At 34.8% G+C, this 11,821-nt stretch overlaps 1 protein-coding gene across 3 annotated transcripts in view; it reads left to right on the forward strand.

Moving 5' to 3' along the window:
* The first annotated feature begins 3,106 nt into the window (after positions 1-3,106).
* The window catches only part of LOC107692133 (probable phospholipid-transporting ATPase IH), a 60,514-nt gene continuing 51,799 nt past the window's right edge, over positions 3,107-11,821 (forward strand). For all 3 annotated transcript variants that reach the window (XM_016491063.1, XM_016491061.1, XM_016491062.1), the window contains exon 1: positions 3,107-3,580. In XM_016491063.1, coding sequence (XP_016346549.1) covers positions 3,542-3,580 — 39 coding nt within the window. In that variant the 5' untranslated portion in view covers positions 3,107-3,541. The remainder of the gene's footprint in view (positions 3,581-11,821) is intronic.

Genomic DNA, 11,821 nt, shown 5'->3' on the forward strand with positions numbered 1-11,821 from the left:
TTTATTTACTTAATAATTTTAATAATTTAACTAATTTGATATTTTTATAATAATTTAGATGAATAATTATTATATAATAATATCAATCATTATTTATTTTTATTTTAAAAATTATTTTATTCATTTATTTTATTTTATTATTCAAAAATATAACATACATTATATTTATCATTCTTAGCTTGATTACATAAAAATAATGAAATTATAATGATCTTATAATGTGTAATAGATACAGTAAATGTTTTTATTTTTAATTAACCCATTTGTGCCCAAATTGTTCTGAATGGTTTCATGCATATAGTCATGTTAATAGTGTCCTATGTGAACATGTTCTCCATTTATTTTCCCCAGGTTTTTTTTTTTTTTTTTTTTAAAATCAATTTTAATAAGAACATTCGATGCAAACCCAAAAAAGGCTGCTATATCTTATAATCTCTTAAATATGAAAACACAACAAATTCATTTGTATTAAAGTGGTGGAACTTAGTGCAGAACAAAGTGCAGCCATTAAGTTGCCCCAGCAGGGTATTGTGTATCAAAAATTTAAATGAAAATAAACAAATAAAAATAAATAGAATGAAGAAAATATTACATCTATATAACAAAAAAGGCATACCTGAAAGAAAATTACGCATTTAACTGTTTGGTTACCAACACTCTGCAAAATATCTTCTTTTGTGCTCAACAGAAGAAAGAATCTCATAGGTTTGCAACTTGAGGGTGACTAAATGATGACACAATTTCCATTTTTGGGTGAACTTTACCTTATGTAAGAGTGTCATGGTAAACCCATTTGTGCCCAAATTTTTCTAAATGGTTTCATGCATACAGTCATGTTAATAGTGTCCTATGTGAACATGTTCTGCATTTATTTTCCCCAGGTTTTTTTTTTTCTTTCTTGAAAATCGTATTTGAATGTGCGGCAACTATAGTTGCCGGGGGCAAATATGTTGTATTCACCCCTTCAATGTCAAATTTGTACAGGAGGAGAGCATTTGGCATCTAACTCAAAATAACTGCTTTTAACAGATCAATCTTTATTCATAAACAAATTTATTATGCATTAAAGTCGAAGAACATTCGATGCAAACCCAAAAAAGGCTGCTATATCTTATAATCTCTTAAATATGAAAACACAACAAATTCATTTGTATTAAAGTGGTGGAACTTAGTGCAGAACAAAGTGCAGCCATTAAGTTGCCCCAGCAGGGTATTGTGTATCAAAAATTTAAATGAAAATAAACAAATAAAAATAAATAGAATGAAGAAAATATTACATCTATATAACAAAAAAGGCATACCTGAAAGAAAATTACGCATTTAACTGTTTGGTTACCAACACTCTGCAAAATATCTTCTTTTGTGCTCAACAGAAGAAAGAATCTCATAGGTTTGCAACTTGAGGGTGACTAAATGATGACACAATTTCCATTTTTGGGTGAACTTTACCTTATGTAAGCAGTGAAGGTACAAGTAGTTTTATAAATTTACATAAACATATTTGCATACTATACTTTGTTATGTAAATATGTAATATCACAATATCACACATTTTATGAATAGGCACATATTGATTAGGTCAAATGGATTAACCCTGAGAAAAGTCCTTGATATTCATGAAATTAATGATATTCTTTTTAAAATATATGCTTATTTAAATAATTATCATGTGTAGGCTACACCCATGATTGTTTGTTTATTTATTTACTTATTATTGAACATGCAGGTATTTTCATTCTTAGAGGTGTGTTAGTTAAATGAAAATAAATAAATAGAATAAAGAAACTATTACATCTATATAATAAAAAAAGGTATACCTGAAAGAAAATTACGCATTTTTTAGGCCCATAGTATTCAATGGCTGACTGTAGTAGGTGATTTCATATAATAATGTAAATGTAAACTCATTACTTGTCTGAATTTCAACATTATAATGGAACCATAAGCTATTAGTCATAAAAGTAATTAGGGTCCTTGACCAATTAGAATGAAACGCATCCAAACTGGATAAAGGGGCCTCAATATTTTGCCCCTTACAAGATATAATGTCATAAAAAACTGTGGCAACTATAGTTGCCGGTGGGCTTAAATGGGTTATTAAGATAATTGTATGATAATATGATGACAATATTATGATAATAGTATGATAATAATGATAAAAACAATTTAATAATAATAGTAATAATAATTTATGCATTCAGCAGACGCTTTTATCCAAAGCGACTTACAGTGCATTCAGGCTATGGCCTCAATATTTTGCCCCTTACAAGATATAATGTCATAAAAGGGAGAAAAAGATCATCTACAGCAATTAATCGCATGCGTTAGCTCTTTATTTTTCCATTCTTCCTTTTGTGTTACTGACGGAAGTTTGCAAACTGCTGCTGTCACTTGAAAACTTGAAAACCCCATTTCCCCATGATATGTACTTACAAGTCATTTGCCCACTGGCAACTATAGTAACTAAGCAACTAAAGTATACAAAAAACTATAGATCTCCTGTAAGATTTGTTTTGTTTGGATGATTCTAGAGACCTTCATGATTATGTAGATATATACATGTCAACAAAAAAATACTTATTAGTAACATGAAAATTACATTACTACATCCTGGAAGTAGGGGTAGGAACTTGACAGCCTCATGTGACAGGAAGGAAGTGAATACCTTTTTTTCTTTTCTTGAAATCCTTTATTTGGTTGTTTGCTTGCATGTCATTGAGAAATAAAACAGGGATAACATCTAGTGCATTCAGGCTATACATTTTTTACCAGTATGTGTGTTCCCTGAAAATACTTACTTATTATTTTTGTTTCTGTTATTATTGTAGTTGTTAGTTATTTATTCTACTATTTCCCAATAATTTTTCATTTTTTATTGTAATTTTTTTTTTTTATTATATTTTTGCAGTCGTCAAGTCACCCCACATAGTCCTAAAACACTTGAGAGGCCATGTCATCACCCTAAACCGGTTTGTTGCCTGAGATTGATTGGCAGTAGCTGGATGGGGGAGTGACCGGAGGGCAGGCCGAAAAAATCACCGTGGGCGGGTGGGTGAAGCAGAAGAGTGCGCCTGCGCTCACGGGGCTCATGACGTTCCGACGCAAACAGACGGGGAGTCGGGAGAGCACTACTACACCGAGAAGGACAGTGAGTACGTCAGTACACCAGAGAACAGCCCTGAGGGACGCTTGACAAGTAAGAAGTGGCCGGTCCCTTAAAATATTAAGGCAAAACCTTGAAAAACGAGAGCTTGCTGTTTTTTCCTCAGTCCGTGTGTATGTAAGGTGAAACCGGAGCATGTCACTATGACAACGTGTGGACTTTACATAGTAAGTTAGCCTTCTTCATCTCAGTAGGTGCTCAGTAGATAACATTTTCGCGGTAGTCGTGTAGGACTGTCAGTTGTCAAGCCTAGAAGAAGCCGTAGAAGACAGTCATGGACCAGAGACTTGCTACAGTGATCAGCTAGCGTCTTATGTGCCCATTCTACAAGATTAGAGGAGAAACCGAAGACAGCGCACCTGGAGCGGCTCGAGCAGAATGGATTTCAGCACCATTCGGAACCTCATCACTCGATACGTGAGTAGAGACGTTATCACTCTCTCCAACTTGTTGGTCTGGTTTGCTCTATTGCGAAGGGCTGCACTGCTTCCGATACACATTTTTGTACTTTAAAGCAGAAATAACATGTTGGATATTCATTTGTCCGTTTTCAAGGCGTGGGTGCATCACTTTTAAGCCTGTCTGTGAATATGGAAAGAGCTAGCAATATGGACACAACCGGTGTTTACAGTTACTAATCTCAGGCTTTCGAAATTTAAGTTATTACTGCGGTTCAGTTCCGTCTTACTGTGACCTGAATTCTCAAACGAAATCAGTATTGTTATGTTTTCATGCCTAATGATGACACCGGCTGAGCTCATGACTGAGAATCACAGCGGTGTTATGAAATATCAAAACTGGAAATTAGCTTAAATGAATTAAAAGGTATTGCGCAGGCGCGGAGGGCAGGTGTGGATAAATGGAATGATAAAATAAATGTGCAGTTTAGTATTGCACACTTGTCAATGTAAGACGTCCCATAAGTGTGTGTGTGTGTGTTTTAAAGCATTAGAAGCACCTCAAGATATCACAAATCCCATATTTTAGTTTTAAGAACTGTTAGATATGTTTGATTAAAATCTAACATAGAATAAAATAATCAGAGAAAATCTAACATGCAACTCAAATAAAAATCTAAAATAAAATCTAAATCTAAAATACAATCTAAAATCTGACATAAAATAACATGAAAATCTATTTTTTGCACAAATAATAATTGTATTTCCTCTCTTAAAATCGTGATTTTTTTGGGCAATTTGTAATGTTTTAGTCAAGATCAACTGGTAGTAATAACCTAGTAATAACCAGTTAGTTACTGTAAAAACAATGATCAATTACCTATTTTTCTGTAATTTGTGGGAATGAACTACTCCCAAACTAGCTTATCTAGCTTATCCAGCTTAATTTTGACTAAAATGTTATTTATTTATTTATTTTGTGATAAATCATTTAGTTTGACCTCTTTTATTATTTGTTTACAGAGGGAAAAATCATTCAAAAGTATAAAACTTTAAAATTATTTTATACTTTATTAATTGAAAGTGGCTTAAAGGCTGAAATGCGGTTTGTATTTAAAAAAATACATCAAATTCCATCATAAACAAAGTAACATTGTTGCTCTACATTGTTTTGTTATATAATCCAATCGTTTTCATAGACGTGTTCAGTCGATAGGTTACTGTATGTCATTCCTACACAGATTAGACCTGTTTTTAAGCCACTTAGCACTCAGTATAGGCAAGAGTACATTCTAAACCAACTGTCCAAGCTGTTGGGGGTTAAAGAAAGAGATTTGCTCAGTAACTGAATCAAATACTGTTGTCAAGCTTAGTAAGTGGGTTAAATGTGCGAGCATGTAAGGTTAAGGACATTTTACAATAGAAAACAATTACTGCAAAACATAAACATAAACATAAACATACTAAATGTTATAATAAATATGTTAGACACAATTTGGAACAATATTTCAATGGTTTATGTTCAGTTTGTTGGTTGGTAACTGAAATGGTAAAAAAAGTAATCTGTTATTCTGTAGTCTGTCACTGTAAACTGACATGCAAACAGATGAGCAAAATCTCTTGCACTGTCTAGACCAGTGTTTCCCAACCGGGGTGCCGTCTGTCGAGAGCAGGAGTGCCGTGTAAAAAATCCTTTTTTAATATTTTTAAATTGCTAAAATGTTAAAAAAAGCATCTATTATATAATATCCATTTCTGATGTCGCCAATAATTGAGATGCACCGAAATTCCGGCTGCCGAAAATTAGTTCACCGCTCAGGGTGATGGGCAAACTTGGCCCTTCCAGGCCACTTTCCTGCAGAGATTTGATCCAACCCTGATATGACTCACCTGCCTGTAGCCTTCTAGTAGTCTTGAAGACAATGATTAGAAAACCTGATGAAAAGATGAAAAGTGTGCGATAAACACGTGAGTAGTAATTAATGTGTCATGTCACCAGTGGTGGAAAGAGTGGTGGAAAAATATACTCAAGTAAAAGTACGTTACTTCACACCCCTGCGTGTCACAAACACCTCTCACCTGTCTGTTTGTATGTTTGTGTTTTGTTTGCTCAGGTTTTACGGTAAACCATATAACACATAGGGCTCCACAATAAACAAACAAAATTGTTTTTGTCATTTTTATTAAATATGCCTATATTATAAATGTTTATATCAGTTTTAGTTGTAGTTATTTTAAGGAATAAACTAAAAGAAGAAGAGAAATGTTGTCTTGCCAACAAGCTGAATTAAATAACTGTAAGTTTTTTTTTTTTAATATTTAATTTTTTATTTTATTTTAGTTTTAGTTAATAACCCTGGCCTGCTTGTGTCACAAAATATTACATTTGTTGATCATATTTATGGGTTTTAATGCCTTACAGAGATCTTTTTGACCAGTTAAAAATGGTGTGACTATTAAAATAAATGTTTTATTGTTGAGCACTGCACACGTTATAGCAAGGTTATCGTTAAACCTTCAAAATCATATTGCATCATTGAGGTTTGAGAACAATGCTTCATTTGAAATGCAAAGCAATAAAATCCAAGTCATTCTTTCTAAACTTTGAAATGAATTTATCCTGAGGAAAAGTTTAAACATTTATGAAAGATACAGTAAATGCAAGTCAGTTTTGCTAGGAAACATGCAGTTTGTTTATCCCACCCTAACTGATAATTTAGAGAGCTGTGTCATGAGATCGGACTGAGTGTGTTAGTCACATGAGTGTGTGTGTGTGTGTGTGTGTAAGATTGCCTGTGAAAAGCACAGTCCACCCCACTGCTCTTTGATCTAATGCATGGTAATGCAGGTTGGCGGAGTGAGAGGAGAAAGGCAAATGAGAGTACCGGGTAGACGAGAGGGGAAGTGAGATGGAGCGAGAGAAGACAAGAAGAGAGAAGGATGGAGAATGAGATGGGTCAGAAGAGATGAGAAATAAGTCCCTGTGCGGATTTGACTGGCTCAGACAACAAAGGAAGTGACAGTGGAATGATTTGCTTCCACCTGTAGTAACACTCACTTCCAGAGTCTGTCTGCTGAATGGGCATTTTCATTGTAGGAACATAAATATGAAATGGAAATCGGAAGCCTCTTTTAATATGCAAAGCTCATCATTTTTAGTTCAGCCAGAATTGTAAGTTGGAAATATGGAAATTGTTGTCTGCTTTGAAGTCTGGAAGAATGTTTCCTGTTTAAGAGAGAATAGATTAGATTAGAATTCATAGTAAGCATGTCAGAATTATCAGTTGCAATCCAAATATGTTTATTTAAGGTTAGGTGTGTAATTTTTTTCAGTATACAAATACTTCAAATACTTTCCCAGCTTACTATGCAACTAAGTAGCCATTTGTAGGTTGATTCTCCCTAAAACGTGAAAACTGTTCTGTGGTGTTTTTTTTTTTTTTAAACTGAGCATCTACCAGCCTATCATAGCCTATCATAGCAACATTTTTAACCAATGGTTTGAGGCAGGGCTATCTTTTTGATCAATAAATGTTTGATCAAACCACTGTCTTTCTACTTAATGAATATTATGCAGTATACAAGTGAAACAATACGCATTATTCAGCAATAAAAATTGTATATGTTAACATATTTTCAATTGAATTTTGGCAGTTATTAAGAAAGAAATGTAAAAAATTTCAAAAAGTTTCTCTTCTATACTGCAATTTTGGAAAACGTAATATTCTATTATACAAAAAAAAATCTTACTATAGCTGCAGTATATTCTGCATACTACTGTACTATTCAGAACATAGCAAATTAACATATTTTGGCAGATTTTTTGATTATTAATAATAATTGTCTGTAAACAATACTTACAATTATCGACATGACAGAACAGGTTTCCAGTGCTTTATTACTGCACAAAAAGGCAACCATCACAGGCTTCTGAATAATTTTCAGCCTTGGACAGGAAGTAGCATGACTGCCCATATCCTGTCCTAGGAGGCTTTGAGGTAATTTGAGCTCTGTGTACAGAGGTAATCTCATTGTCTGTGATCAGCATCAGGAAAGACTTACTGGAAATCATCCTGCATGAGCAGGAGTATGATTCAGCTGGTCAGACAGTAAAATAACATGGAAAGTCATGCCAAGCAAGTTCATACATAAATGTTTCTCTTTCCAACTATGACCATGACCATAACTGTAGACTAACTGTAGTAGCATGATGTCTAGGAGTATTATTCGGAATGTGTTTAAAATATGCGATCGTCAATTGGCTGATGCGGCTATATTCAGAATTACAATAGCATACTACCATACTACAATTGCTAATTCTGTTGTATGTGTAATTTCAGTGCTCAAATTACCTGGAATTGGCTGCAATTTTTCCTTTCTTTGTAACTGTTTTTAAACTTATGAATTGATTAGATGTACATTGTGAAGAAAAAAGCCAGTAGAAAACAGAAAATGTACTGTTAATTTCCTGCCAGAACATTATCCATTCATTTTATGGACATTTCCTTTAACCTTAAAACATAACACAATGCAGTGCTTCATTCAAAATACAGGGAAAACATTTAGACACTTGTAAAGCTAAAATATGTTCACCTAAAACTGCAGTGTAGAATACTGTTGTTTAAAATATGTTGTTGCATAATGTTTGACATACTATTGCATGCAGTAAGCTTGTCAGTTATGTCAGACATAATAACATATTGCATTGATTTAGAACATGTTTACATGACTAGCATTAATGGAGTTTAATGGCACAAGCAACACAAATTTTATCAATAATTCCAACCTAATGCAACACTTTAGAGCACATCAACCAACACAGTGAGTGCTAGGAACTAGCTGACCATGCAACGAGAAATAAAACTATATCATTAAGACAACCATCAGTTTTACTTAAACAGTCTTAACTTATGTCATTGTTTGTGCCTTTGCCTGGATAGTAACACCCACAACAAATCTGAGCAAACAATATGTGGATATTTACTGTATGTGTCTTTTATGATGAATCGCGTTGGTAACAGCAGCAGATCAGGGTGATGTTGTTAAAGAAACAGTTCATGCAAATGAACATTCTGTCATCGCTTACTTCCTCTCATGTCTTTATGAACCAGTATGACAGTATGACCAGTATTCACACTGTTTGTGTGAATTTAAGGTTTTAGACTGCTGAGGATTGTTTGCATGCATATACATGCAGGCACGTATGCATGTTCACCATTCATCCTGTAGACAGCGGACGCTGACCCGTGAACCGTATCCTGAAAGGATAAATGATTTGTTGGTAATCAATGGTGATGAAATTATAATCATTATTGTCACGCTTGACATATTTGGTATAGGTCAGGGGTAGGCAAGTTCGGTCCTAGAGAGCCGCAGTCCTGCAGAGTTCAGCTCCATCCCTGAAAAAAAAACTCACCTGCCTATAGCCTTAGTAATCCTGAAGACACCTACCCCTGGTATAGGTCATCTGAAGTTCATGGCCTGCGCCTGTATTTACAGAGTTAAGAGCTGTGTTAGAAAATGACTAGAAGATTTTTGCCATAAAAAAGCTAAATGTGTTCTCTCAAACTTATTTAGACTTTCCATTCGAGCGGCCTGCTGCATTCCATTGTGAGCAGCTGATAAGTGACAGCAAACTGCCAGCCGAACGCTGGTCCCTCAGGGTCTGTCAAACAGCATCACCGTGTGATTTTTTTTTCTAGGTTAGTAGAATGATCTAATGACTGGTGCTGTGGTCAAACATGAGGTAATAATGCTGATGTTTGTTCCCCAGTGTATTTGTCACTGGATTTGTGTTCAGTAAAGAAAAGTAAATGATAAAACTGAGGGGGGAAAATAATTGTGGCTGTAGCTTTAGGATGGAAACATGGCTGTGTGTGTGAGAAAAAATTCTTGATTTTCATTTTCTTTACCATTGAAGAAAACTTAAAGGTCAGAAAGACATGGTAATGTTTTGACAGAGTTTCGCCTTCCATAAACATATACAAATATCAAACTCTTCTCTCTTCTCTCTTCTCTCAAGCAGAAAATAGTGTGATTCATAAAGTGATGCATTTAACACATTATTTTTCAAACAAAATTCTTTACATTTCTTTGTGAAATGTCAAAAAAACCTGAGAATTTAAAACAAATCCCAAATCTAATAAATTAATACAAATAAAATAAATATCTTCATATAAACAAACTAGGGCTTAGCCTGTGCTCTTCCCATTTAAAATTAGAGGCAACCACTGCCTTTTAATCACGATCCAAACAAAGATGCTGCATATATAATATTTAGATTGTATCATTTTAAAATTTGAAGCAAAAACAGAATGATCTGACTTTAACTTTGTCAAACTATACTACATAAAACATATCTGAACGAAAGAAAAACTGTTTAACGGATAAATGAGAACACAAATTCACTCTCTGACAGGTGACGCTTATGGAACAGCAGCAATATAGCGTTTCCTTGATTACCGCTGCGCTTATAATACTGGTTTAATAGGCATAATAGGGAGGCAAGATGAAAAGAAAATGCCATCAAAACTTTTCTAAAGACAGTCAGTTCCCCACATTCATATAAACCCTCACCCCCAAGTGTATTGCGATTCGTTTAACATCTAAACCAACTTGAATCGTCTCATATTTTTATTGATTTTCAACCGACTCAGCATGCATCGTCACAACCCTAATTATAAAGATTGCTGTCGAAGAATGAGAAAAGAATAAGAACGGTTATGTGGTTAAAGTATAGTTCTCCCAAAAATTTAAATGGTCATAATTTACTCACTCACAAGTTTTTCCAATCCTGTATGAGTTTCTTTCTTTTGTTGAACATAAAACAAGATATTTTGAAGAATATGGGTAACCAAAGAGGACCAGCAACTGTTTAGAAAATGACATAGAAAATGAGATTTACATTTTGGTCATTTTTACTCAAGCAGAGGGAGAAGAAGAATTTACTATTGGAGGTATCCACTGTTGCCAGATCTTTCCTTATGAATCAAGTCTTGTAAAGGCATATAGCCAATACAGTTGGCTGTCATTACTCTTGTAGGAGCACTATTCAGTTGAAAACCATAAAGCTGGCTGGATAAGAAGGTGTGAAGGAAATTGCTGCCATCTTTTCCTTACATTTACTTTTAACTCCTCATTTGCGTACATGCTGTGACCATGGGCCATTTCTTCCCAGGAGCTCAGAGGAAGCAGAAGCATTGATTTATTAAGAGTTGGCAAATTAAACCAAACCTCATGAGAGCACCTGGCTTTTTTTTCGGCAGCTCCATTTGCCAGCATGGCACATTAATGAATAGAACGATAATAGTCTACGCCGTCTGTGTCTCTCAGTGACGCCAAGAGAATATGCTGTTTTAGACTCCAGAATTACTTATGATTAACTTGTGGTATCACGTATGATGATGGCATTTGTCATCTTCCTCCATGGGATATTTGAAAATTAAGTTTTTACACTATGATGCAGTTCCTTATGAACACAATCCATTCTTTTGAGTGACCATTTATTGTTTTGGCAATGATAAGTTGTAATGGATGAAATTATTAGGGGCTATCATTACCAGAGAGCAAGACAGCAATAAAGGCTGTAAGCAACATCTTAAGGTTTTCATAGTAGTTACCTGAATAAACTGGTTCCTGATTGTCAACACTCTATCTCATTTACCTATTTTTAACTTGTTTGTGTCAAGATTCCAGAACCATATTAGTTTACCTAAGCACTGTAGTATGCAATACCATTTCTAAAAATAAAGCTTCTTTCTTGGCCTCTGTGGTTCCATTAAGAATCTTTAAAGTCGGCATGAAACGGAGTTGCGATTGTCTTTTCTTCTCTACTGTGACGTATATAGGGTTGGGTACCGAAACCCGGTGCTATGTAACTGGTATGTACTAGAACCGAATCAGAGCGCAGATTTCGGTGCCTCATTTCGGTGCCTCATTTCGGTGCCACTTAAATGCCTGAGCGATCCATTGAAATATTTGTCCTGGTTCTCCGAAATGGACGTAAGAAGCATGGGCGTCGCTAGGCCATTTTTAGCGGGGCTATAGTGATTAGCTCCGTAAACTGTACACAAACTCGTGATCGCCTCAGAGTCAGTCCCCTTTAAATTTCATATGAAAACGGCGGCAGACTTTGTCTCCTCCCCGTCTTTCAGCACGCTCTTCAATCCGCAGACCACGGTGGCGCAGCGTGAGCGGACTCAAACAGAAACAGAGGACACAAGGTGTGTTTATCGATAGATTTTTATAATATCTGTATATC

This window comes from Sinocyclocheilus anshuiensis, unplaced genomic scaffold, assembly GCF_001515605.1.
Source record: "Sinocyclocheilus anshuiensis isolate Anshui unplaced genomic scaffold, SAMN03320099.WGS_v1.1 scaffold322, whole genome shotgun sequence".
Classification (NCBI taxonomy): domain Eukaryota; kingdom Metazoa; phylum Chordata; class Actinopteri; order Cypriniformes; family Cyprinidae; genus Sinocyclocheilus; species Sinocyclocheilus anshuiensis.